The sequence below is a fragment of the Muscardinus avellanarius genome (genome assembly GCF_963383645.1).
Source record: "Muscardinus avellanarius genome assembly, chromosome: 16".
In the NCBI taxonomy this organism is placed as follows: Eukaryota; Metazoa; Chordata; class Mammalia; order Rodentia; family Gliridae; genus Muscardinus; species Muscardinus avellanarius.
The window spans coordinates 68847428-68874894 of record NC_137802.1 but is presented as its reverse complement, the minus strand read 5'-3'; the positions used below and the strand labels follow the sequence as shown (position 1 = coordinate 68874894).

Genomic DNA, 27467 nt, shown 5'->3' with positions numbered 1-27467 from the left:
CGATGGGATTTACAGATCCCCAGTGTCCAAACTTCTTCAACTGTAAATGTTATTTTTTAAGCAGAGAGAAATGCATATATTTTAAATGGAATTTATTCTATCTATTAACTGCCTGAGAGGACGCAGTGGGGGAGGGCCTTCGGGCCACAACAGGAGCACCTGCTGCCACCTCAGGGCTGGACGCCTGGCCCGGTTGGCCCAGGCCCTGGCTCTGTAACCATTAACCTCTTCTCCCAACTAACACCAATGAAAGTGTCATTCCATGCTACTGGGTAGTGTGTTTGGATCTGTGCCACGGACCTAAGTCCAGGGCCTTCCCTGAGCTGGACTGGGGTGCCCACCTGTGGGAGGAGGAAGGCTCAGACCTCACTTTGGGCTTCCCTTGGTGCCTGCGGCCTGTGAGGGGTGGCCCCTTCTCGGGAGCCTCATGGACCAGCCACAGGTTTTTCTTAAGCAATTTACAAGTTTTAATATAAACCAGTCTACATTCATTCCTAAAAGGCTCATTTCCAGTAAAAAATATACACCAGTAAAAACTTCTCCCAGGACGGGATAAGGGCAGGGGCTACAGAAACCGGGGCCACATCCCCGGGCCTGACTTGCAGCCAGCTGAGCGCAGACAAGGGGAAAGGCTCCAAGCGAGGTGGGCCCCTCCCCATCCTCAGGTTCAGGTGAGGCCACGCCCTGGCCCTGGCCCTGGCCCCAGGAAGACAGGAGGCAGGGAGGACGCACCATCTCCCATGGCAACGGCCATTGCTCTTCCAAAAAAAAAAAAAAAGGCTCAGAGGCTGCACCACAGATGCAAGAGCAGAGGGCACTGGGTGAGGAGACCCTGAAGGGGTCAGCCCACAGGGGAGGGGGCCAAGGGCCCCTCTACCAAGTGCCTGAGGTCATACATTCAAGAGTGCCCCTGGCAAGGCCAGGGAAGAGCCAGAGGATCCTGTTGGGTGAGGACCACAGCTCCTCAGCTTCTCCTCAAGCCCCGGGATCTGAAGACAGCGGAGTCTCCAGTGACCAGAGCTGGGCCTCGGGTGCCATGGGGCCGGGCACAAGAGCAAACTGAAACATTCATGATAACCAACTCCCCGACTCAGGAACAGGTCAGCCGTGGCCGCCATGGCCAGTGGCTCAGAAAGGAGAGTTCATGCCCAGCTTGGTTTCAAACTGTAGCTTCTGTCGTTTCTGGTAGCGCACACGGACCCTGTTTGGGGGAGAGGGGGACAGGAGATTAAAATGCTGGGTGTGGTGGTGCACGCTTGTAATCCCAGCATTCAGGAGGCTGAGACAGGAGGATCGCAGTTCACGGACAGCCTCAGCTACTTAGTGAGGCCCTTTGCAACTCAGTGAGACCCTGTTTCAAAATAAAGAATAAAAAATAGGGCTGAGGGTATAGCTCTGAGATAGAATGCCCCTGGGTTCCATCCCCAGTACCGCAAAAAAAAAAAAAAAAAAAAAAAAAAACAAGAAAGAAAGAAAGAAAGGAAAAAGAAGAGATAAAAAGAAAATGCTAGTTGTTAGCCAGGCATGATGGCGCATGCTTGTACTCCCACTACTTGGAAGGCTAAGTACTTAGGAGGATCACAAGCTTGAGGACTCAGTACTCAGTACTCAGCAAGTACTGAGACTCCCATCAACCTACCAAAACCCTGTTTCACAGTAAAAATAAGTTAGCCGGGCATGGTGGCGCACGCTTATAATCCCTGCGCTTGGGAGGCGGAGACGGGAGGATTGCACAGGTTCAAAGCCAGCCTTCCTGGCTTAAGAGACCCTGTTTCCAAAATAAAAAATATAAAACGAGTCTGGGAGTGCAGCCCAGAGGTAGAAGGGTTTCCAGGAACCCCAGTACCACCAAAAATAAATAAATAAAATAAATAATAAAGTAGGGCTGGGAGTGCAGGTTGGAGGTAAAATACCTCTGGGTTCAATCCTCAGTACCACACACCAAAAAAAAAATGCTGGTTGTTGTAGACCCTCAAACCAGAGGATGGGGCAGGGCACTGGAGGAGGGAGGGCGGGGAGGATGCTGATGGGCGGAAGGTGGCCCAGGGGACACGCCTGAGCCCCAGGGAGGAGCCCTGGTGGCAGCTCACCGAATCTCATGCAGCTTCACGATCTCGTTGGTGACCACCACAAGGACCAGGGATAGGCAGCCCAGGAGCCATGTGAGCAGGGGCACGTCCTCCAGGCCGAAGTGGACACGACTGTCCCTGTGTGTCCACAGCTGCAGGTCCACAGCCGTCTGGACCACGTGACCCAGCAGCCTGTGAGGAGAGGAGGCCGCCCTGTGTGAGCCCCGGGCCAGCCTGCCTCCCTCCGGGAGCCCCTCGCACCCCATGGCCCCTTCTACCAAGCGCGACTCACACCACAGGCACGGTCACAGCCCACCAAATGTTCGTCAGTGGGCTCTTCCTCCACAGGGGCTTGGTGCGATGCACGTGGGTGATGGAGATGAAGACTGCAGGAAACGGGGCCGAGGCGGTGGCGTCAGACCCCACTGGCCCCAGTCTTGTCCCGCCGCTTTGGGGCCTCCCCTAGTGGTCCCTCTCAGCCCTCACCAGTGTGCAGGACGATGAGGGCGGCCGTGAGCTTCTGGGCCGACAGCAATCCATTGGCAAAGTCCTCGAACCAGGCTGGGGCTCTGTCGTCATCACTGCCGGAGCGAGACGAGGCTCAGCCTCTGGGGAGACGGGGGAGAGGGCCGGGGTGTAGAGGGGGAAGCCGGAGACGCACCTGCGCAGCATGACCGAGGAGCAGTTGGTGAGGTTGCGGGCCCGGGCGCTGTCACAGAAGCTCTGCAGGGTGAAGCCAAAGCAGATGAGGCACGAGCCGATGGTGAGGCTGAACTTGAGCAGGAAGCAGAGCAGGAAGTAGTGCTGGGTCTGCAGGAGAAGGGAGGAGGTCACTCCCGCAGCCGGTGGCCCCTCTGCTGGCCCCACAGGCTCTCAGCAAGTGGACAGGCCCGGGGGTTAAGGATCAGGGACCGCACCCCCAGCAAGGACGTTTCTCAGCTCCACCTGCCACCTCTTCTGACCACATGCAAGCTGTCCAGGTCTCCCGAGTACAGAGCCTTCCAGGTCAGGCCCTTCCCAGTTCTCAACCTTTACCCCCCCCCCTACACACACACACCACTGGCATTCCTCCTCAAGGCCCCAGCTCGGCAGGCCGGCCTTATTTACCTTCTTAGGAATGGAGTGAAGGTTCTTCCCTGTAGCCATAGACATGATAGAGCTATGGGGTGGTTTCCCCAGCAGAGAGATGCTGGGGAGCAAGAGCAGATGAAGGAACAGTGAGTGTCTCATAAGGAAAGTCTTTAGGGAGCTGGGGGAGTGAGGTCGAGTCTGGAAGGGAGGTGGAGGACACAGAGGGACACTCCTTCAGTGCCTCCCGCATCAGAGGTGCACCCTCCAGACACGCCGGGCTCCTCCGGATGCCACCGACATCCTGGCCCCGGCTGTGTGGCACAGAGTGGCCACAGGCCTCTCACCTGAGCAGAGGGTAGCAAAAGCAGGACAGCCACAGGATGTCCGTGGTACTCAGAAGTGGTGGCAGCTGGACCAGGCAAGAAAGAAACTAGGCCAAGAAGAACCCAGGAACCACAATTAGATTCTGGCAAGTTACTAGGACGCCAGGGTCTCAGGGCCGGGCCCTGCCCAGGGGATGCTCAAGTCCAGGCTGAGGAGCTGGGGCCAGAGAGCACACTGTTCTACCAACAGGTCACCTCCAAATGCCCAAGGGTTTCACAGCGGCTCTGGGGACTCCTTGGCTGTGCTGCACCCCAGCCTCCCTCCTCAGATTCTCAATTGGTCCTTGTACAAAGAAGCAGGTAGGTGGGGAGGGGCAATGCCTGTGCCAGCCCCAGCTCACCTGGATGACCACGAGGGTCAGCTGGCACTGCAGCAGGAAGAGGAAGCACTTTCGGATACCATAGGTAGCATGCCGAGCCTGGGGACCAAGAGGGACAGACTGTGACCTGTGGTCGCTCACCTCTCTCAGGCCTACAGCCAAGAGCTACAAGCCCATGATGCTCCTGAGAGCAAGGCGCACAGGCAAACTCAGCTGCTTGCTTCAAGGCCTGGGCGTGAGGTCCACGGGCCCAGGTGAATCCTGTGTCGCAACTCTGTCCCCCAAGGCGCCTCAGATGGGACATGTACCTCTCCCTCTACCAGCCGTCCAAACCCCCCACCTGCTCAATAAGCCGGATGATGCTGATGGTTTCCTCCTGGCGAAAGTTCAGGGAACAGGGCAGGCTGTTGAGCTGCCCTGACAGCTGCAGGGGAGAAAGGCCATCCGAGGCCTGGGCCATGCTGGTGCTGGTGGCGTAGCCAAATGTCTCCCAGGAGCAGCGGGATGGGTACAGGGGATCCAGGGCAATGCTACTCAGGATAGAGAGAGCCCACCTGTGAGCCGCACTCTCCCACAGGACTCAGCAGCCCATCCCCATCCTCCCACCGCCACCAGGTGCCCGGGTCCCAGCCAGGGCAAGAGCAACCACAGGATGTGCCTCAGCCCCACACAGGCCTGTCCGGGGCCTGAGAGGCAGAGGCTGGCCCCTGACCTGACGTCGCTCTGCAGGAAGAGGCAGCTGTTTCTCAGGTTGGCAGAGCTGCCCAGGCAGCAGGTCACCTCCCCATATTCTTGCATAATCTTTATCATCTCACGCATGGCTGGAGGGCAGAGTGCAAGAGTCAGACAGGTGGGGCCCCAGGCGGTGTCAGCAGAGACCCAGCAGCTAGGAGAGCAGAAGCAATGGAAAGCAGGCCCCACTCTGGAACAATCCCACCCCAACAGCACGATCAATGGACGCGTCATGGATGCTGTCGTGTCTGGCGCCCTGGGATGGGCGCACCCATAGCACAGCCCCCTGGGGCTCCCCACCAATCCCAGCCCAGCTCCCTCCACGCCCTGCAAAGGTCGCCTACATGCTGCTGGAGCCTGAAGGTGCCCCGGCCTGGCAGAGGTCACACGCAGGGCACACGGGGCCCCAGCACTCACTCTCGGGCGTGCAGTCAGTGAAGAGGGGCACCAGCAGGGGCACATTGTCAATGTTCTGCAGGTGGGGCCGCACCTGGTGGATGCCCCGGGGCAGCTTGGCCTGGAGAAAGTGGAGTGGCCTCAGGATGGGGAGCAGGGGTGCTTTCCTGCCTCCCCCCTTCCTGCCCATCTCTCCTCTGGACCAGTGGAGCCACCGCCACCTGGGGGAAAAGGGAACGGGTATTGCCATCATACCCGATTGCAGTCTTCCAGGAAGCTGGGTATGTCACTGTCCGTGGGCTGGAAGCTGATGAGGTCTGAGTGGCCCTCCTCCTCCATGAGGAGGAGCCCTTCTGCATCATCTCGGGACACTGTGGAGACAAAAGCCTGTCTCTCATCTGGGGCCAGCCTTCTGGGGGCCTGTCCTTGCCCTGCAGGCAGCACATAACTTCCTGCCTCCAGGTCTCCACACTTCCCCTGCCCACTGCTGGAGCCTGTGGGAACGTTGAGGCCATTTTCCAAGAGTCGACTTATCCAGAGGGATCCGCACAGGATCTGTGAGCTGTGGCTCCAGGAGAGAAACCTCTCACCACCCCATTCCACCAAGCCTTGGCCCTCACCCTGATGCAGGTCGTCATGCAGGGAGCCTGCATGGCTAGGGCTCGAGGGAGGGATTTCTGAGCCAGGCATGTCGCCATTGGGTGTAAGAGATATGTGGCAGTTCCAGCCAGTCTCCAGACCCATCTTTTCTGCAAATACCTGAAAAAGGCAGAAGGCAATGAGCCCACGGCCCAGACGCCCCTGGGGAGAGGGCCGGTGGCAGCAGAGGGCAGGGCCCTCCCACGGCCTCCCACCTTGCTTTTGAGCTCATCCTCCAAAGAGAAGTAGACGAAGCGGATGCAGGCATTGACCAGCCCGTCGATGAGGCGCACGATGTCCAGCCGGGCCTGGTACTGGGAGGACACCATGCCCATGAAGATCTGGCCGCTCAGGGCCTGCATGCAGTCTTCCTTCTCCAGCACCTCCCCGATCCCTTCTTCAGGCAGGCACAAGACACAGAGCCAACGAACACGCGGCAGGACACCGGTGACACGGCCCAGTCAGGACACCCAGGAACCAGCGGATGCCAGGAGGCAGCCCAGGGCCACACACACAGGTGCCACACCCAAACCAACCAGCACATGGACCCGGGGGACCACACACACAGCCGCACGGGCACACACAGCCAAGACACACAAAGGCGCCAACAGACACGGGAGAGAAGACAATGGAAGGTACTTATCAGTCAGGTGGCCGTCCGGGGAGCCCAGCAGAGCCTGGCCCAGCTCCGGCTCAGCCCTGCTCCAGGGGGAGGGGCAGGCCCCACTCGGCTTTAGCACAGGGTCTCCTGCTTCCTAAGGCGCCCTACGTGTATGTGTTTGGGGTGGGAGGGGTGGGAGTCCCTGGGCTCCGGCAGGACTTGTGGCCTGGGGTTTTGTCTGACTCAGGCCAATGCTGTCTAACTGTACACTGTTTTATAACTTTCCAAGAAAGTGCTTCATCTACATTAACACCCTTAAACATCACAACAGACCAGTGAGGAGGGCTGAGCAAGTGCCTACGTATCGATGAGAAAGCTGGGGGCCCCATGTCACTGGCCAGTGAGTGCCACGCAGGCACCCCAGCTCCTGTGCGGTGCCCGCGGCACCTTTTGCCTCCAGCAGTGCCGCGGCCCTCCGGGGCTCCCCGGCCCCACTGGGACGGATGTGAATGGTACCGTCAGAGCTCCAGCTGTTGCGGCGGGTGTTCTGCTTGATGGGGATGGTACTGGGCAGCTCGCACATGGTGAAGATGCTGCTCTGGCCAGGCACCTGCACCAGCTCAATGCACTTGCCATTGAGCTGGGAGGACAGCGCACAGTTCATGGGCTTGTAGGCGAAGGCGGAGCAATAACCAGACAGGCAGGCTCGCTGGTAGAAATCCAGCACTTTCTTTCTGCCGGGGAAGCAGAGAGAAAGTCAGGCGAGTGGTCCTGGGATGCGCTGCGACTGCCACGTGGGCAGGCAGACTAGCAAGCTCCTCGCCTACCTGTCAGAACCCGAAAGGGGATAGATGTCAGCTCCATCCCAGAAGTCTGTGCAGGCCTCCAAGACCACGTCGGCCGTGCCATGGGACAGCATCTGCTCTGTGCCTGAAGGTGGGAAGGAGACACTAAAAATGAGGGCCCCAGGCTGGCCCTGCCCCCCCAAAACATGGCAGGAAGCACAGCGCTGTCCTTGAATAGGGTGTGAAGGAGCCCTGGACAGCGGCCGGCCCTCAGGCCTCGGAGACAGCAAGCCTCTACAGGACACCACTGGGCTGGTCACAGACACCACACTTCCCGTCCTGCGTGCCAGCCCCAGGCCCTACCACACTAGAGGATGCAGGAAGTGGCCTGCCATTCATCCACCCAGTCCTCCCCAGAAGTGGACGGGCAGAGCTCCCCCACCAAGCTCCCACTGCATGGGGTTGAGCTGGATGAGGCTCACTGGTGGCCGTGTCCTTGATGAAGAGGCTGATCATGTGGCTGAGGGGAGGGCGCCGCTTGGTGACGCAGGAGGGCCGCCCCAGCAGGGTCTCCTTCATGGCCTCGGCGCTGGGCAGGCGGTAGAGTGCCAGGTGGTTCTCCTGCTTGAAGAGCTCCTTGGCCCCGGGAGTGAAGCCTGCGGACAGCGGTGGGAGTCAGGGCCACACGCTGCCCGCGGCCCAGTCACTCTGGCCAGCTCCCTCCGCCTTCTCGTCCAACTCTGCTCTCTTCCCAGACTAGGGCGCTCCGCCGCACGGCAGCGTCTGGTTAACAGGGGCCCTCACACGTTAAGAGTGGATGGTGCACGTGACAAGCCAGGCCTGTTTGCTTTTGTTGTTTTATATATTGCTGCTTGAGCCCAGGGGCATGCTACCTCTGAGCTACATCCCCAGCCCTTTTTGTTTATTTACTTTTTATTTATTTATTTTTGAGGTTTTGAGGATTAAACCCAGAGACATTCTACCTCGAAGCTATACCTCCCAGGTCTTTTCATTTTTCTTTTCTTTTATTTTTTATACTGAATACTGAACCCAGGGGCATTCTACCATCAAGCTATAACACCTCCCCAAACCCCGTTCCAATTTTATATCTAATTTAGAAATGGTCTCATTAGGTTGCTGAGAGCCTTGCTTAGTTGCCAGGGCTGGTTGGCTTTGAACCTGCGATTCTCCTGTCTCAGTCTCCCAAATACTGGATTATAAGCATGCACTACCACACCCAGCTTATTTTAATTTTTTTTTTTTTTTTTTTTTTTTGCAGTACTGGAAATGGAACCCAGGGGCATTCCATCTCTGAGCTATACACCTCCAAGCCCAATTTTTTTATTCTTTATTTTGAAACAGGGTCTTGCTGAGTTGTAAAGAGCCTCACTAAGTAGCTGAAGCTGTCTGTGAACCTGCGATCCTCCTGTCTCAGCCTCCCCAATGTTGGGATTACAAGTGTGCGCCACCATGCCCAGCTTATTTTTTAAATTTTGAGTCAGGGTCTTACTAAGTTGCTGAGGGTCTTGTTAGGTTGCTGAGGCTGCCTCAAACCAGCACTCCTTCTGTTTTAGCCTCCTGTTTCAGCCCCCCAAATGCTGGGATCACAGGTGTGGGCCACCATGGCAGGCAGGCCTGTGCCACGCCTGTTCCGTGGGCCTGCAGTCCCCAGCCAGCCCCAACCTGCCACCACCCCCACAAGCCATACCGATGAGGCGGGCCAGCTCGCAGAGGCCCCAGGGCACGTGCACGGGCAGCACTGCGCTGTGGCTCTCCTGCAGGGCGATGTTGCAGAGGTGGTCCGAGAATCGGCACAGGCGCTCTGTGACGCTGGCGTTGCACAGGTTCAGAAGCACGTTGAGACCCAGGGGCTTGAGGGAGGTGAGGTGGAGCTGCCAGTTGGAGTCATCGAATTGGATGCAGGAGGGGTTCTGTTGGTCCTGGGACAGGCTCAGCATCTCCAAGTGGTAGTCGCACACAAAGTCCTCAGCCTCATAGGGCTCGCCCTCCATCCCAGTGTGGGCCTGAAGATGCAGGAGAGGGAGTCTGAGGCCCAAAGGAGGAGGAGGAGGAGGAGGAGGAGGTAGGGGACGGGCCCTGGCTCCACCCTCCGCCTTCCGGCCACTGCCCAGGCTGGGCCCACGGGAAGGTGTGCCAAGCTGTCCCTCTTGAGGCCCTCCCTGTCCTTGGGCTCCTGTCTGCTTCTATGTCTACACCACTGGCATTTCTGATAAAGAGGGACACACCAAACAGGGAGGACACAAGGAGGAGCTTTCTCAGCCAGGGAATGATACCTGAGAGGAAGCCATGGCTTAGTGTGCTCAGAAGGTTCTAAGCAAGAGGCTGGTGACCACCAGAGCACTGGAGGGGGTCGGGCCCACCACACTGAGGGCAGGCCTCGCTGGCCAGGGCTGGGGGCTCTCGAGAGGGCTGCGCGTGACTGCACTCTTTCAGACCCCATCAGTCCAGGCCATGGGTGCCCATCTGGCAGGGGAGACCCAGTGGCCTCTGGCGGATGAGGTGGCTTCGCTGCTGCCCCCTCCGCTCACCTTGCCGGGCTCTTCCTCGCCACCCTCGGTGTCCCTGCTAAAGCTCACATTGGAGCCTGACGGGTGTTTGCTGCGGCTGTGCCCCCTATGGTGAGAGTAGGGCTCAGGGGGCTTGGGGCCGTCGCCGGGCCAGTCGCCACGCTCCTGCTCGTTGGAAAGGTGAAGGGTGTTGTTGAGGGAGCCAGCCAGGAGAGCGTCTCGTTCATGGGGCTGAGGACAGGAGATCAGGCCTGGGATCAGGGTCCCACGGCCCCTGAGCACTGAGGAGATGGGCAGTTCCTGGCCCCCCACTGCCTTAGCCACTTGGAAGCAGCTCCCAGGAGTGCCTGAGCCCCCCTTCTCCCTCCTAATCCTCTCCCTGCCCCCAAGGCCAGTGGCCAGGCTCCAAGGCTCAGTGGCCTGGCCCGGTCGGGCCCACAGGAGCCAGCCGTACCTCCTCCTCTACCTCAGGATGGCAGAAGGAGCGGGAGGACAGGTCATCAGTGAGATCCTCATGGCTGCTGTGAGGGGGCTCCACCTTCCCGCTGAAGAACAGCACCGTCTCTGGGCTGGGATTTGGCCATGACAAGATCCCCTGTTTGTCTACACAGCAAAGGACCTGCAGGGAGAGAGACCAGGACTGCAAAGGGGCTTGGCACTGGCCCAAGCTGCCCAGGGGCCACTCAAGTGGATGAACAGTCTGGCCCCAGCCAGACAGCAGGCCTGGTCTGACAGGTGGCTCCTTCCCGCAGGGCCTCCCTCACCGTGACGGAGCCCAAGTTGTGCAGGAGGCTGGCACTGTAGCTCAGGGTTGGCGACGTCCCCTGGATCACCCGCAGGAAGTGGCCCCAGATGCATCGCAGCATTTCCTGGTAGAAGAAAGTCTGTGAGGCCATTTGGAGCTCAGCCTTATTTCCCTAGAGATGGCCTTTGGAGGAGCACCAGGAAGTTGGGGTTCTGGGACGGGGTGTTGATATGTCATGGGATCAGGCCTGGGTAGTGTCCTCGTGCAGCAGTGGATGGAGGTGGGGAGCGCCCAAGAGTCAGGCTGACGTGCAAGTCCTCAGGTTCCAAGAAGGAGCCAGAGGGCTCAGGGGCTTGTGGCTGCAGGGTCCCCAGACAGAACTACTCCAGTCAGCATACCTGGGTGGAGACCGTTTCTGTGTAGCTGCTGAGAGTGTCTTCCGAGAACTTGGCGAGCTGCAGAGAGGAGGGCTTCAGTGAAGAAAAATGCCGCCTTCACCCAGGCCTCCACACTGGCAATGTGGAGGCCCACACCAGTAAGGCTCCCACCACCCCCGGTAAAGGGCATCTGGGCAGTCCTGATGCCCCACTGTGGGAGTCAGGAGGAAGGTGCCCCACACCCAGGCCTGGTCTAGAGGCTCTTCTGCAGTGGAAAGGGCCAGAGCCCTCGCTGAGCTGCTCAGGACCTCCAACATGCTCAGCCCAAGGCCCGGCTGGACTTCCGCCCCTGCTTCTTGGGCACAGCCAATTCCCTTTCTGTTCCCCCCACCGTCACCCAGATGCCTTGGAACACCTACCAGGGAGCTGGGTGAGCCCTTGTTCATCTGCGCCAAGACGCGGGCCTCTCCACAGGCCATGGCCAGGACCCAGAGGACCGGGAAGAGCAGGGGGAGGATGGGCAGTATGCCATTCACCTAAGAAGGAGCAGACCATACGATGGCTCCCAAGGTGCTGCTGGGCTGGAGGGACGGAGGAGGGGAAGACTGCCCTGCCACGGCCCACCCCTGTAGGAAGGAGCACGGGAGAAGAGGAGGATGTTTTCTCACGCTGAAGTCCTGGGACGCTGGGCTGCGGGGCGGGAAGGGCAGTCAGGGCCGTGTGAGGGGACTGGTCCCACGGGACACAGAAGTACAAGAGAGAAGAAAAGGCCATCCTTGCCTGGAGCTGAAGGAGGGTGTACTGCCAGGAAGTGACCCCAGGGGCACGGAACACGAAGCGCAGGGCGTTGGTGATGAGGAAAACGGCCTGTGGGCGCAGAAGGGGCACAGCCTGAGCCCCCCTCGGAGGAACCGGCTCCGGGCTCCCTTCCTCTGCCATTCACACCGCAGGCTTCCCCTGGCCGCTCTGCAGGCACCCCGGGCTCCCCCATGACCGGCCCTCTCCACTGCCCCGCATCCCCACGCACCAGGACCACGGGCACGGCATAGTGCAGCATCGCCGACTGCACTGTGAACCTCTCGTTGTCCAGAGCGGTGACTGGGCGGGACAGGGCCATGTCCAGGCACCATCTGCAGAAAGAGGTGACCCTCAGCCCTGCGCAGGGGACAGGCCAGAAACCTGCACCTTGAGAGGGGCTTCACTGAGCACCAGCGAGTCCTCGTCTGCCCCGGCCCTGGCCAATGACGCTCCAGCAGAGGGCCATGAAGCCACCTCCAGAGCTCGCCTCTGGTCACGCCAGGTAGGCAGCACTCCCTAAGAGTGCCCCCGCACTCAGGGCAGCCCAGGGTGGACGGCCCCTCCTTGTCACAGGAGGCCCCGGGGACAGGACAGCAGGCGCAGGAAGCAGCCCTACCTGATGTTGTCAACCACAGGGGTCTCCAGGACACGGAAGAGCCGGTGCTGCTGGGGGTTCTGAGGCCCTTTTTTCACTTCTCCCCGGGGTGAGGGTGGCGGAGAGAAAGGGGGGAAAAGGTCTCCTGGCTCCAGGACTATATGCTCATCATCCTGCAGCCACAGGGAATGAAAGGGTTCCGTCGCAGGCCACTCCAGGGCAATGCCAGCTAGGTGGACATGGCTCCCAGGGCCAGGGACTATCCACTGGCAAGGAGACTGCCAGGGTGGGGCCTGTGGGACTGGACTCCTAGGGCGTGAGGATTGGGGAGGAGAAAGAACGACAAAAAGAAGACAAGGAGGTCCCAGCTCTGCCCGAGAGCCCTTGCAGCCTGTAGAGCTGGCTGGGAGCTCCCCGGGACCCCAACTGTCTACGACTGTTCCCAGGACAGCTCCCCGGAAGAATCCCAGCTCCAGCTACCTTGATCCCCCTCAGAGAGGCGAAGGATTCCTGGCCCGGCCTCAGGGCTATGATGTCTCCTTCTACCAACAGGCTAACTGGCAGGTTGACCAGGTGTCCGTCTCTGTAGGCCCAGTGCAGGGACCAGGAAGGGGCGAAGGGCATGTGGAGGTCTGGATACATGGCATTGGGCCACTTGATCTCCTTGCCATCCCTGAGGGCATCTGATGGAAGGGGAGAGGGACATGACCTTCTCACCCTCCAGTCAGCCAAGCACACCCAGAGGAATGTCACACTCCACTCTGCGCTTCAAGCACCAGTCACTCTAGCCCAGGCACCTTCACCTCCTTTTTTATTGGTACTGGGGATGAAACCCAGAGGTATTATTTTGTGTGTATATGCGGGGGAGGGGGAAATATGGATTAAACCTAGAGGCATTCTATCCCTGAGCTACACCCCCAGCATTATTTTTATTTTGAAACAGAGTCTCACTAGGTTGATGAGAGTCTCACTACTTGTTGAGGCTGTCCTTGAATCTGCGATCCTCCTGTCTCAGTTTCCCAAGTTATTGGGATTACAGGTGTGAGTCACTACATCCAGCTCCATCTCCTCTTACAGCCTGAACCTCTTATCTTTTGTACCCTCTCTCCAATGAAAGACATTTGAAGCCGGGTGTGGTGGTGCATGCTTATAATCCCAGTACTTGGGAGACTGAGACAGGAGGATCACAGGTTCACGGCCAGCCTCAGCTACTTAGTGAGGCCCTCCACAACTTAGTGAGACCTTGTTTCAAAATAAAGAATAAAAAATCGGGCTGGGGATGTAGCTTGGAGGTAAAATGCCCTGGGTTTAATCCCCAGTACCACAAGAAAAAAAAAAAGAAAGAAAGAAAGAAAAAAGGAAAGAAAGGAAGGAAGGAAGCTGGGCGTGGTGGCACACGCTTGGGAGGCTGAGACAGGAGGATCGCACGGGTTCGAAGCCAGCCTCAGCTACTTAGTGAGACCCTGTTTCCAAATACAATATAAAAAAAAGGTATGGGAGCCAGGCGTGGTGGCGCACGCTTGTAATCCCCGCGCTTGGGAGGCAGAGACAGGAGGATCGCGCAGGTTCGAAGCCAGCCGCGCGCTGGCTTAGGAGACCCTGTTTCCAAATATAAAATGTAAAAAGAGGTCTGGGAGTGTAGACCAGAGGTAGAAGGGCTTCCAGGAACCCCAGTACCACCAAAAAAAAAAAAAAAAAAGTATGGGAGTATAGCCTGGAGGTAGAAAGCCCCTGGGTTCCACCCCCAGTAGCACAAAAAATTAAAAAAATAAAAAAAAAGGAAGGAAGGAAGGAAGGCAGACACGTGGCAAACTTTGCAAAGAGGGCCCAGGGTACAAGGTGACGACGATGGTCCTGCCCTAAAGAGCTACTATAAGGCACACCTGAGCTAAGTGTGTTAAGGAAGATCCCAGGGCCTGAGAACTGTAGAGGTGGAAGTAGTCATCTTAGCTGCCAGGACTTCCAGAGATGGATACAGGGAAGGACCATTTGAGATGGGCCAGGAAGAATGGGTGAAATGTCAGGGTTAAAAGGCAGGGGGCCTGGGGCGGGTGAACAATTGTAGCGGGAGGATGGGCAGTAAGGGGAGAGGCCAGACAGGGAGGCTGGAGCCTTCACAGAGGCTCTGGAAAACCACAGGTAGCACCTGGGATGGCATGGAGGAGCCAGAGGGAGCCGCTGACAGTGCTGGGAGCAGGAGACTAAGCTCCTGGAGAGCAGGGCCAACCTTCCTGGTCATTGCTGTACTCCCAGAGCCTGGCACATGGTTGTCACTAGCCATTTCAAAATGATAAACACATCATCACTTAGCATTTAAACATCTACCATCCAGGACCACCAAAGAAAGGCCTCCTGGGAGCACGTACAGCGTCTCTGACACCTTGCGCCCCTGGAAAGCAGGAGGCCTGGTCTCTCTCCAGAGAGCCTAAGTAATCACTCCCCATCTATAGCCAGAGCTTTATAACACTGGACAGACAGAAGGACGCCAGCAACATCCCCACTCCCTTAGGACTGGGCTGCTCATATGGGCTCCCGGCTCCTTGCCCCCACCCTGATTCCTTCGAGCATCTCAGCTTCCCTGGTCTACCTTCCCACCCCCCTAGCTCAGTAACATCGCGCAAGGCAGATTTGGAAGAGACTATCTCAACTGCCCTCTTGCCAAGAGACAAGGGCCTGGCCCATGGCCCACTGCCCTGCTTCAGGAGTGGGGCATCCTTCTATCTGTCCCGATTACGACACCCACAGGTCACCCCCGGTGCTCGGTGCAGGGGGGCTCTTAGGCTCTGGCGTGTCCTTGGGCATCTTTCCACGGACATGCCTGGCTCTTGGCCTCACCTTGGATTTGGTCAATGATCCCCCGAAGCCTGCGTTCTACCTCTCGGCGCTTTAACAGATCTTGTCGTCCAATGAGGAAGAGATTGAGAAGCAGCAGGAGGAACAGCGCAGAGGCATTCACCAGCTCCACCCCATGGCTGGTGTCGGAGGATGCAGAGGGGACTGTATTTTCAGGGAGTAAGGGCCCAGCCATCCCCCAGGACCAAGATGCTCCCAGCCCTCTGAGAAGAGAGTCTCGTCTGGTTCCTGAATCCAGTCAAGCCTCTGGCCCTAGTTGAGGGACCAAGGTGTCTTTTTTTTTTTTTTTTTTTTTTTTGTGGTACTGAGGATTGAATCCAAGGGCATTCCACCTCCCAACCATGCTCCCAGCCCTTTTTATTATTAATTTTGAAACAGGGTCTCACTACGTTGATGAGGCTAGCCTTGAACCTGTGATCCTCCATTCTCAGCCTCCCAAGTACTGGGATCACAGGTGTGCATCACCATACCCAGCTCCAAAGAGATTCTTATATACTTAAGAACCCCCTCGGGGCCCTAGGATGTCTTAGGGGACGGAGGAGGGCAGTGGTGGTGGTGGGCAGGGCCTGTTTACCTGCCGGCCGGCTGGCCCCCACAGCAGCTCAGTAGCAGCAACACGGCCAGCAGCATGAGTGAGGCCCCAGGCCAGTGAAAACAGGAGTAGCGGTTACTGTGGTGCAGAAAGCTCCTTCTCCAGGCCTCCTAGGAGCCAGGTGGGAGAGTGAACGGCCTGTCAGCCGCAACCCAGCCGCCTCCCCTCACCCTGGCCCCTGCGGCCGCCTGGATCTCATCCTTTTGATCTTGGCTGGATGCAGCCAAATGGGCTCCTGCAGCAGGATGGGTGTCAGGACACCACTAGGAGAGGGAACCCTCCGTCGGGTCGCACCCCTCTCAGGCCCAAGCACACAGCTTCTCTGCCGCCCCACCCTGGCTCTGGTGCCCATCAAGTGGCTTCACCTTCCACGTAAGACATCTCTTCTGCTCTCGGAGGTGTCCCTCCAGCACAGCCTCCAGCTGCTCCTTGAGGACACTGAGGGCCTTCTGGGTGGACAGGCCCAGGGATACGGGGGGCTCGCCCTGCAGGGAAGCAGGAGGCACTCAACACCAGCACCTCCCATGCAGGCCCTTCTTCTCCTCCTGACCCTCAGTCCTTACTCCACCAGCTCCTACCCCGCAGGGTGTAAGCACAGCTGAACTGCTACCAGATTTTAAAATGTTCAAAAGTGTAACCCTCTAGCCTTTAAAGCCAAATCTTAAACAGGAAAAAAAATAAAACTTTCTCTACACAGTGATTGTTTTGTTTGTACTGGGGACTAAACCCAGACACATATTTGACCTCTAAACTATATCCCCAGATTTTTTTTTTTGTGTGTGTGTGTGTGTGGTACTGGGGGTGGAACCCAGGGGCTCTCTTCTTCCAGGCTACACTCCCAGACCTATTTTTAATATTTTATTTGGATAGAGGGTTTCCCTAACTTGCTGAGGGCCTCCCTAAGTAGCCAAGGCTGGCTTTGAACCTGTGCTATCCTCCTGCCTCAGCCTCCCAAGTACTGGGATTACAAGCATGTGCCACAATGCTCGGTTTTTATTTTGGAGTTAGGGCTTCTCATTAGGTTGCTAAAACTGGCCTCGGACTTGAAATCCTCCTGCCTCCGACTTCCAAGGAGCTGGCATTACAGGCGTGCACCACTGCCCCCGGCTCTACTCAGTATTTCCTGACTCACCTTTCACTGGACCTCAACCCACTACCATGGGCGGTCTCCCTGCCCCACTCAGGCTATCCTTAATGCCCACCTCCCAGTTTCCCTCAGAGTGCCTGTCTTTCAGATTTCACAGACGAGAAAAAAAAATATTTTTTTAATAGGGGAGGACTAACTTAGAGATGCCGGCTTTTCATTGTTACTAGGAACATCAAAGGAAAAAGAAAAAACAACACCCTACCACCTCTAGTAACACCGTTTCGTAAGAAAGGGTCTTGCAACACTCGAATATTAGGACATAATCTCAGAAAACAAGGCACCTGTGCCAGGGCAAGACGGGGCTGGGTCTCCACCACACTCCCATCACCAGGGCTGGCTGGAACATGGTATGAACAGGGTGGTCCCAGGTGACATGCCCGACCTGCTGTCTTGAGGGGCCTCGTGGGCCAGGGCGCCCCTTGTCGCCACCCACCATCCCTGGTTCCCCCTTCTCAGACTCTGGTCATTCTTTTCCCTCTGTCCATCCTGCTGACCACCTTAGGAGAGCCGCCAACTGCTGTGTACCCCAGGTGACCTTGGCCACGGCCTTGCCTACAACCAGTCTGCTTGCAAACCCTGTATTTCAGCCCCAGCCTGAACTCAGTGTAGACCCCTCTACCAACTTGCCCCACAGCTGTTTCACAGGGAGGTAGGAGTCAGGATGTCCAAACATCAGGCCCTCTCCTTCCTCCCACACCACCGCTACCTAGTCACTGAGCACCATCCCAGACTCTGGCCTCCTCTCCCTCTGCCCATCCTATCCTCACAACTCTGTCTCTACCTCTTCCAAACCCACTGCAGCACCCCGGCCAGTGTTGGGGTGCACCTCATCCACGGCCCTTTACCTTTGTGTGTATGTGGTACTGGGGACTGAACTCAGTCATCCTACCTCCGAGCTACACTCTCAGCCCTATTTTATTTTTTATTTTGAAACAGGGACTAGCTAAGTTTGCTGCAGTCCTTGCTAAATTGTTGAGGCCGTCTTCAAACCTGCAACCCTCCTTTCTCAGCCTCCCAAGTACTGGAACTATAGGTGTGCACCACCCAGGGCCCTCTGCCTTTAAAATCAAGCCCAAGATGGGTATGGTGGCATATACCTGTAATCCCAGTACTTGGAAAGCTGAGACGAGGACCACAGGTTCAAGACTAGCTTCAGCAACTTGGTGAGGCCCTCCGCAACTTAGTGAGGCTCTGTTTCAAACTAAAAAATAAAATAGGGCTGCACATGCTTGTAATCCCCGTGCTTGGGAGGCTGAGACAGGAGGATGGCACAGGTTCGAAGCCAGCCTCAGCTACTTAGTGAGGCTCTCGGCAACTTAGTGAGATCCTGTTTCTAAATAAAGTATATTAAAAAAAATAGGTCTGGGAGTATAACCCAGAGGTAGAAAAGCCCCTGGGTTCCACCCCCAGTACCACCAAAAATAAATAAATAAATAAATAAATAAATAAATAAATAATAAAATAAAATAGGGCTGAAGGTGTAGCTCAGAGGTACAACACCCTTGGGTTCATGCCCTAGGAACACACACACCCAGTCCTGACCCCTACGATTGCTCTGTGAGGCCGCTGGGGAGCTCTGGTGTTCCAGACCCCCCCTCCAGCTTGCGTGCAAATGTTTTTATGTAACTTACTGGCCAAGGGCACACTTGTCACCCCCGATTCTTATTTCCTTTTTGTTTTTGTTTTTTGGTGCTGGGGATCTAACCCAGGGACATACTACCTCTAAGTGATATCCCCAGCCCTTTTTATTTATAAAATGTATTTATCTATTTATTTATATTATAATTTATTATACAGGGTCTCACCAAGTTGCTGAAAGTCTCACTAAATTACTGAGGCTGTCCTTGAACCCGCGATCCTCTTGTCTCAGCCTCCCAAGTAATGGACTATAGCCCTGCGCCACTGCACCTGGTTCAATTCATGCTTTTTTGAAATAGCTCAGATGTCACCTCCTCTGGGACACTTTCCCAAAGCCCAGGGTTGTACTTGGGGGGAGGTTTCTATTACAGAGGCTAGAAGTCAGCCTGGCCCTCAGCCTGTATCTTTAAATGTGACTATAATTTCCATGTCTGGCTCTCCTACTAGACTGCCAATTCCTTGAAAACAGGCACTGGATTCTTCCATCTCCACATGCCCTCCCCCACACCGGGCACTGTGGGTGCACCTGAGTGACCCCGCTGTCGCCAACCGCTGGCTGGCTGGGCTTCCCGAGGCTTCTACCCCTCTTGCCTAGATCCCACCTAATCCCACTCTACACAGTGGCTTCGGTGGATTATGGAGATAAGAGCTGCTTCTTCCCAGAAGGGATAAACTGGTTACTCAGTTTAGGAGGAAATGGCCTCTGGGCAGGGGGCCCACCGTCCAGCCTGGGTAAATAAGGTGCTCTGAAGTACCCACCTCTCTTTGCCAGGACCCTGGGCCTCTCCAGAAGCCAGGATCTGGGGCAAATGAATGCCAGGTGGGACAAAGGTCTGTTCTGCAGCTTCCTGCCACGGAGGAGGAGAGGCCCTCGGGGGACTCTAAAGGAGGGATGCGACACAGAGAAGAGGAGCCCATGCGCCTTCTCACATCTATGATCTGGGCCTGCTCCTCCCTCATAAAGAGGCCTGGAGAGGAGGCCCAGCTCCTGGCACCTTCCCTTACACTGCCCTGTGTCCCCTGGGGCTCAGGCTTCCCGGCTTCCTCTCCATAGCAGGACACTCAGGTCCTGGGATGGACAGGAAAGTCTGCCTGGACCACACCTCCAGAAACGACCAAGAAAGAAATCCTGGTGGAGGCAGGAAGGGCTGGCCGGCAGAGGTGGAGGGCTGAGAGAGGGGCCTGGAAGGGAGAAAGGCAGGAAGGGCTGGGCAAATCACACAGGGCTGCAGGATAGGCTGGAAGCTGCCGGGCCTGGAGCCAGGACCCGACACCTGGGAAGGAATCATTCCCAGCAAGGCAGAGAAAAGGTGAAGAGGGGTGGCCAGACAGCCGAGGAGGCATCTCTCCACTAGCCAGACCTGCAGACCTCGCACACGCAAGGGCACTGACACGCAGCGGCTGCCCCAAAACCTGCTGCCTCCTCCAGGCAGCTGGACGCCCAGGGCCTCCCATGTGCGCTGCCATTTTGTGCCCCCCCAACCCCGCCTCCAGGTACTGTGCTTCAGGGCAGGGTGCCTGCAAGGCACCTGCCCCCGCAGGTTGTGTCTGGCCAGGGGCACCAACTTCAGACAGGGAATTAAAGACAGCACAGCAGGGGGAAAATGATCCATTCTGTAATTACATGCTGCCCAGGGGAAGCTCCTGCCCTCACCGGCTGGCACTGTGCGAGGACTCCACTCTCTGGGCTAGCCTGCTGGCCACGGCCTTCAGCAAAGGCAACCCAGTTGCCGAGCCTGGTCAGATCCCTGCTTCTCCTCATGATGCCCTGGCTTCCCCCCATGGCAGAAGAGCCAGAGCTTAGGGCTTGTGGGAGACTATCCTACTTTCTAAAAATTCAGAATGGGCCCCAGCCCCTTCAGCATGGAGTTAAGCTGGGTTTTCTGTGTGCCTGGGCACACCCAGGAGACTGCGCACGGTCCTGTTATCCGAGAAATAAAAACAAGGCTAAGAGCCGAGCATGGTGGCGCACGCTTATCATCCCAGTACTCGGGAGGCTGAAACAGGAGGATCCCAGGCTCACAGCCAGACTCAGCTATTTAGTGAGGCCCTCCACAACTTAGTGAGACCCTGTTTCAAAATACAGAATAAAAAATAGGGCTGGGGGTGTAGCTGGGAGCTAGAACGCCCCCTGGGTTCCATCCCCAGAACCACCACCACAACAACAAAATAAACAAGGCTGAGGCAAAACCTGACCTGGCCTCTCATACCTAGAGTCAGCAAGAGACGCAAGAAACTGCCAGAGCCCCCCTCCCCCCGACATTCCTGGGACCAGGAGCGAGGCCTCCACCACAGAGGGGCCAGACAGGAGAAGGCTGAAGCTTTTCAGGCCCACCAGCCCATCCTGCCATTGTGAATGCTCTGGCATATGGGGGAGAGCAACTCAACGCTAGAAGGACATCCATTCACGCCATCTTGTTCTCTGTTCTGCCACCCAAGAGGGGCGCTAGCAGGGCATGAGGATTTGAGGGGACCTCAGAGGAGTGGAAGAACTCTGCCTGCCAGATCCCAACCGCAGGAATCTCCCACTGAGCAAGACCAACTGTCAAAATGTGAAGCTGAGCACCAGAGCAAAGCTCCAGAGAGCCGGCACGCCTGGGCTCCAGGTGCTGCAGAGAAGCCCAGCCCCTGGGCTTGCAGAGCCACTCCGAGGCTCGCTCGGCGTGGTGTCCCTTCTCCTTCCTAGTCAGCCTGCTCCAGGAGCAGCGGAATCGAGGCTCCCAGGCTCGGTGAGGCAGGTTATAAATTTAGACACTGACCTGACGCCTCTCTAGGGCCCCCCACAGCCTCCTTAGTGCAAGGAAGGAGAGGACCCAAAAGCCAGACCCTACAGTGCCTGAGCCCCTGAAGCAGATTCAGCCACCATCCACGCTTCTAGGTTTGTCCAGACACAGCAGGACTCATCTGCAGCCGGGTAAGTCAAAGGCAGGCAGAGCAGAGCTGCTTCCTCCTCTTCCTCCTCCTCCAGGCTCACACACACCCATCAGCCACTATGACCTGGAAAGAAATCATTCCAGCCCAGATGGCTGGCTTCTGGCTTAGTTACCCATGTGATCCAGAAAAAAGGAAAAAAAAAAGCCCCTTCACTGGCCCCAAGAAGGGCTGGCACCCAGGCCTGAGCTTCTGTTACCTGTATGTAGAGACCCAGGTCCCAGCATCCCTTGGTAGGACATCCCTCTGGGAGGCTCGGGCCCTGGCCCTGCTCAGGGTGACGCAGACACCTGACTAGTAGCTCTAAGACGTGCTGGCATTCTAGCTTTCATCCCAATCTCCTTCCAAGGTCCCGGGCACCTCCTGCCTGTTCTAGCTGCCCCCAGTCTGCACTGTCTTCAGGACTCCTCTGGCAACCACTGACCCAAAGGCTCTCTCACTAAGCAGAGCATCATTAAGAGAAACAGGAAAGGCTAGGCGGCATACTCACGGTGCTGCGCTTGCCCTGATGGGGCATCCATAGTTCTGCCTGCTTAAAGAGCATGGGGCAGAGCCTGAGCTGCCCTCAAAGAGAGGCCGAGGCAGGGGACCGAGAGGGACAGGAGAAGGGAGAGGGCTGGAGCGCGCAGGAGCTGGTGCTGCAGAGAATCGGCGCAGCAGAGCAGAGCTTCAATCTGCTGATTAATTCAGCCTATTTCTAGTCACGCTGCAGATTCAGGGAGGGAGGAGGCGGCGGCAGCAGCGCAGCAGGCTGAAACAGCAGTCCTGGGAGGGAGGTAGAGAGACAGGCAGGCAGGCAGGCAGGGAGGGAGGGAGGGAGGGAGGAGGGAGGGGAAAGGAGGATTGAGAGGAGAAAGTTGCTCTGCCAGAGGTCCAGGAGCTTGGCCCATTCTTCAGAGGAGGCCACTGAGGGGTAAGCAGCAGCCAGAGTATTGACAGACAGAGGGAAAGATGGACAGATGGGAGGAGACGCTGCAAGGCCTGGGGTCCCCCCGAGGACAACCGCTGCTATCCAGTGGGACCCTAGGGTACATAAATAGGAGCTCTCTTTGCAGACTACCTGCCACTGTCCCAGGCCACTGGACAAGGTTAGGCACCTCAGTGTGAGCCCATCATGCAAGGGCACACCCCAAATATCCAGAGGCTTCCAGCATGGAGCCAAGCCCAGCGGCTCTTTCAGTTGGAGCTGCAGGAAGGAGGGAAGGAAGGGGCTTGCACCATGTCCTGCAAGGACAGGCCACTGAGAAGGCTGAGCGACTTGTAGGAGGGCTGAGTGGAGGGTCAGGAAGTTGGTGGAAGCGTGAATCCAGGGGCAGAGGCAGCTGCAAGGAGGAGTCCAGTACCTTCCTGCCAGGTGGTATGGGGACCCCACCAGCCACTAATATGGAGAGAAGAACTGCATTTACATGCACCACCTAAGACCTGCTGGGACCTGGGGCTGCCTGGGTACACCCGGGGGGCCCTCATCTCTCTGTCCCTGAGGCTCCCACCTCGGCCCTTCCTGGAGCATCAAGCAACACTGAGAGTGGGGGCTCCAGAAGTTGGCTCTCGGAGAAGTCTACCAGAAGGGAAGCTCTCAGCACAGGGCCCGTTGGCGGCCGAGGCACTGGGAGGGGAGGAGAGGGGAGATTATCTTAGCCATGCCATCCCTAGAATGGAGCTAGACCACTTCAGAAAGAGGAGAGGGCTGAACAGGTCCCCTAGCTGGAGAGCAGGCGGGAGGCTGAGTGCTTCCCCAGGGCCCTGGTCTCCTAGACAACACTGGAGCGGCAGGGAGGGGAGAGCTGCACCAGCGGCCTCTCCCCTCCCCCTTCCCTAGCTAGCACAGCTCCCTGCGGGCCACCAAACAGAGCTGAATGGGGACAGAAAGGAGGGGCCAGGCAATCCAGAGGTTAAGGGCAGGAAGTCCCCAAGACTAGCAGGAAAGAGAGGCGGGTGGGGTCAGCTTCCGTACCAGCCACTGACTGGGAGGACGATGAGCTTTGGCCCAGGAAAAAGCCTCCGGTCCCTGCCCCTGCTCCCAGAGGTCAGGTGGGAACCATACGTCAGTGGGTGTCCCCCCTTCTCTGCAGCAGGCTCAAGATGGAATCAACTGCACAGAGGGGCTGCCACGGGTGTTATGTGGGCCTCAATATAGCAATGGGAAAGGGGGAGCCTGCAGCTCAGAAGCAGGGGCTCCAGCTGCCACTGCAGCCGACTGAGAACTGGCAGGTCTGAAACAGAAGGGGGCAGGGTGCCAAATCAACCAGCGACGGCCAACCAGATCCAGGCTGAGCGAGGGGCCCGCTGACCTCCTGACCATCAATCATGCCACCCAGCTCCTCTCAGTCCCGCTTCTCCAAGATGCCTCTTACTATCCTTCATCTTTAGAAGCAGGGTTCAACTAGAAAGGTACTTGTGCAGGTAGAAACCCCTCTAGGTACCAGGCGTGGTGGCACACACTTGTAATCCCAGTACTTGAAAGGCTGAGACAGGAGGATGCCAGGTTCACAGCCAGCCTCAGCTACTTAGTGAGGCCCTCCACAACTTAGTGAGACCCTGTTTCAAATTAAAGAATAAAAATTAGGGCTGGAAGGTGTGACTCAGAGGTAGAATGCCCCTGGGTTCAATCCCCAGTACCTCAAAAAAAAAAAAAAAAAAAAAGGAAAGAAACCACTTTAGGGGTGTGTGTGTGTGTGTGTGTGTGTGTGTGTGTGTGTGTGTGTTACTGAGGTGGAACCCAGGGGCTTTTCTACCTCTAGGGTATACTCCAGACCTTTTTTTATATTTTATTTGGAAACAAGGTTTCACTAAGTTGCTGAGAGCCTCACTAAGTAGCTGATGTTGGCTTCAAACCTGTGTGATCCTCCTGTCTCAGCCTCCCAAGCGCGGGGATTACAAGCATGCAGGACCACGCCCAGCCTGCATTCAACCTTCAAGCTACACTCCCAGACCAATTTAGATTTTATTTGGAAAAAGGATTTGAGAAAATTGCTGAGGCTGGCCCAAACCTACAATCCCCCTGTCTTAGCCTCCCAAGTACCAGGCACCCCAGCCTATTTTGTCTTTTATTTTGAAACAGGGACTTGCTAAGTTAATGAGAATCTCACTAAGTTGCTGGAGCTGGCTTCAAACCTGCAATCCTCCTGTCTCAGCCCCCAAGTACTGGGATTAGAGGCATGCATCACGCACCCAGCTTCGCTCGTGCCGTTGATCCCTCACCTAGCCTCTGCAAGCCAGGGCCACCTCCCCAGCACCTAGGGCCTCCAAAACCAGCACCCCATGGCTGCTGCTAAGGTGACAGCAGTAGCTTTCTAGCTCAGGACTCATCTATGGAGAAAGAACGGCACAGAGATCCTCCAGGAGAAGGAGCTCCCAGAGCTACCCAGCCAGGCTTTCTGGTCTTCTCTCTCAGGCTCCAGGTTGAAGCCAGTGCCCTCAGTCACAGAACTCTGTTTCCCCAACACACCAGGCCCTGGTGTTTCAGCCATAGGCTGGAAGCAGAGGACATACTATCTTCTGTTTGGGAGATACTCAGCCCCCACCAGGCAGGCCACTGCGTTGCACAACATCAGAGCCTCTTGGGGGGCACTCTCTGGAATCGGGTGGGGAACAGCATTCACAGCAGCCAGACTCTGCGAGAGGCAAGTGTAGGCGCCAGTCACTGCTGAGATAGACACCTGCAGAGCCGCCAGAGGTGGCTGTGAGCAGGAGCGTGAACACACCTGCTCCACGTTCAAGCCCATGAGCCCGCTGCACAGCGGTCCAGAGGCACAGAAAGCCTGGGGCTGAACACAGCGGTCAGCCAGGCACCGCCAGAAGCATGGGAATGTAAACCCAGCTCCCAAGCCAGACTTCTCCATGCTTCCTTTGACAGGAAGATCACTGTCCACAAGCTCAAGTTAGCAAATATTTACTCAGCCTTTGCTACATGCCCAGCTCTGTGCTGGGAGCTGGGGACACTGAGATACAGGGGAAGGAAGAGATGGCTTCTTCTTCTCCTTCTCCTTCTCCTCCTCCTCCTCCTTCTCCTCCTCCTCCTCCTCTTCCTCCTCCTCCTCCTCCTCCTCCTCCTCCTCCTCCTCCTCCTCCTCCTTCTTCTTTTTTCTTTTGTGGTACCAGGTACTAGGGGTTGAACTCAGGGGCATTCTACCTTCAAGCTACACCCCCAGCCCTATTTTGTTCCTTATTTTGAAACAGGGTCTCACTAAGTTGCAGAGGGCCTCACAAGTCGCTGAGGCTGGCTGCGAACCTGTGGTCCTCCTGTCTTAGCCTCCCAAGTACTGGGACTGCAAGCGTGTGCTGCCACGCCCGGCCTAAGAGATGGCTTATGTAGAGTGTAATGAGCACAATGGTGGAAGTATCGTGACCTTCGGAGGAGAAGGAGGACTTACCTGGAGATAATGCCACCCAAACTGGGCCTTGAGGCAAGGGTAGAAGGATTTTGCTAGGGAAAAGGTCAAGGGTGCCAGGCGTGGTGGCGCACGCTTGTCATCCCGGCATTCGGGAGGCTGAGACCGGAGGATTGTGGATCGGAGACAGCCTCAGCTACCTAGTGAGGCCCTCTGCAACTCAGTGAGACCCGGTTTCAAAATAAAGAATAAAAAATAGGGCAGGGGGTGTAGCTCGGAGGTCGAATGCCCCTGGGTTCCACCCCCAGACCCGCAAGAAAAAAAAAAAAAGAAAAAAAAGAAAAGGTCAAGGGCATCCCAGAGGGAATGGCATCAGCGTGGTATGTGTGCCCAAAAGCAGATCAGGATGATCAGAGGTAAAGCCCAGGCAGGGGTGACACTGGATGGGCAGGAGCGCCCTGGGGAGGCCGCGCACACACTGAAGTTTTCGGAGATGACGCAGAGCTGCTGACTAGTTATCGGCATCCATGCAGATGGAAGCGGGTTAGCAGAGACCAAGGAGAGAGTACAGAAGCCAGGGAAGAGAGGTGGCCTTCCTCCAGGGCACTCTTTGTCATGGGAGAAGAACATCCTGATTAACAAATCTACCATCCAAAGATGGTGTAGCTGGAGGTCGGGCCAATCTTACAGCCAGCCGGGCCGCTCGCCCCTAGCTGGTTAAGCATCTGTGTTTGGAGTCTGATGGGGAGCCAGTCCCTAACCACAGACGGGGTGCCCAGCAGTCCTCAACGTGGCTCAGCAAGTTGGGGCACAGCCCAAGCACAGAGCAAACAAACTAAATTACACACCTCTGGGCAAGAAGCAGAAGGCTGGCTCCAGGCCAGCCCAAATCAGAAACCCCGCTGCCATGCCAGTGTGTGAACTGGGCTGCCCTTTTTTTTTTTTGGGGGGGGGAGTACTAGAGATTGAACATTCTACCTCTAAACTACCCTCCAGCCCTATTTTGTTTTTATTTTGAAACAGGCTCTCGCTAGGTTGCCAAGAGTCTTGCTAAATTGCTGAGGCTGAGCAGAACATGGTGGCCCATGCCTGTAATCCCAGTACTTGGGAGGCTGAGACAGGAGGATCACAGGTTCAAGGACAGCCTCAGCAAGTAGTAAGACTCTTATCAGCCTAGAGAGACCCTGTTTCAAAATAAAGAATACAGCTGAGCGTGGTGGCGCACGCTTGTAATCCCCGCGCTTGGGAGGCGGAGACAGGAGGATCACGCAAGTTCGAAGCCAGCCTCTCTGGCTTAAGAGACCCTGTTTCCAAATAAAATATAAAGTAGGTCTGGGGGTGTACCCCAGAGGTAGAAGGGTTCCATCCCCAGTACCACCAAAAAAAAAGAAAGAAAGAAAGAATACAAGCTGGGCTTGGTGGCATGTGCTTGTAATCCCAGTATTTGGGAACTGAGACAGGAGGATCCTGGTTTGCGGACAGCCTCAGCTACTTAGTGAGGCCCTCCACAACTTAGTGAGACCCTGTTTTAAAATAAAGAATAAAAAATAGGGCTGGGGGTATAGCTCAAAGGTAGAATGCCCCTGGGTTCCATCTCCAGTACCATAAACAAACAAACAAACAAACAAATGAATTGCTGAGGTTGGCCTCAAACCTGTGATCCTCCTGTCTCAGCTTCCCAAGTACTGAATGACAGGAGCATGCCACTGTGCCTGGCTTGCCTGTCATTCTCCAACCTTCCCAGCCAAGCAGTACTACCGTCACAGAAAGGGTCCCATCCTGCAAGCCTCAGACCCCCTACCCTCTCTCTCATTTTGAGGGTAAAACCCCAGGTGGGGAGAGTCCAACAGAGAAATCCCAACCACAGCCATACAGGCAGCAGAGCAGGGCCCACCAGGTGCTTCTCCTTCAGGTCCATGGATCCAGGGCACTGCAG

The 27467-nt window shown here is 56.6% G+C and overlaps 1 protein-coding gene across 5 annotated transcripts; it reads right to left on the bottom strand.

The window, feature by feature from the left end:
• Positions 1 to 1128: 1128 nt before the first annotated feature.
• Positions 1129 to 27467, bottom strand: TMEM94 (transmembrane protein 94; the record flags this gene model as incomplete). 5 transcript variants are annotated; one of them, XM_080712425.1, is made up of 31 exons in its annotated part: positions 1129 to 1201; positions 2091 to 2261; positions 2362 to 2455; positions 2556 to 2650; positions 2731 to 2879; positions 3177 to 3258; positions 3485 to 3570; positions 3865 to 3942; positions 4184 to 4373; positions 4556 to 4664; positions 4993 to 5092; positions 5227 to 5342; positions 5592 to 5730; positions 5826 to 6007; positions 6728 to 6945; positions 7039 to 7141; positions 7479 to 7652; positions 8705 to 9020; positions 9546 to 9755; positions 9979 to 10143; positions 10289 to 10393; positions 10668 to 10724; positions 11066 to 11182; positions 11427 to 11513; positions 11674 to 11776; positions 12061 to 12212; positions 12520 to 12722; positions 14875 to 15011; positions 15467 to 15594; positions 15850 to 15969; positions 27426 to 27467. In XM_080712425.1, 31 exons carry the CDS (start codon positions 27447 to 27449, stop codon positions 1129 to 1131), a joined length of 4083 nt encoding a protein of 1360 aa, XP_080568551.1. The 5 variants fall into 5 exon arrangements, with proteins under 5 accessions (XP_080568551.1, XP_080568549.1, XP_080568550.1 ...); XM_080712423.1 differs by having other exon boundaries at positions 9991 to 10143; positions 27426 to 27449; XM_080712424.1 differs by having other exon boundaries at positions 9594 to 9755; positions 9991 to 10143; positions 27426 to 27449.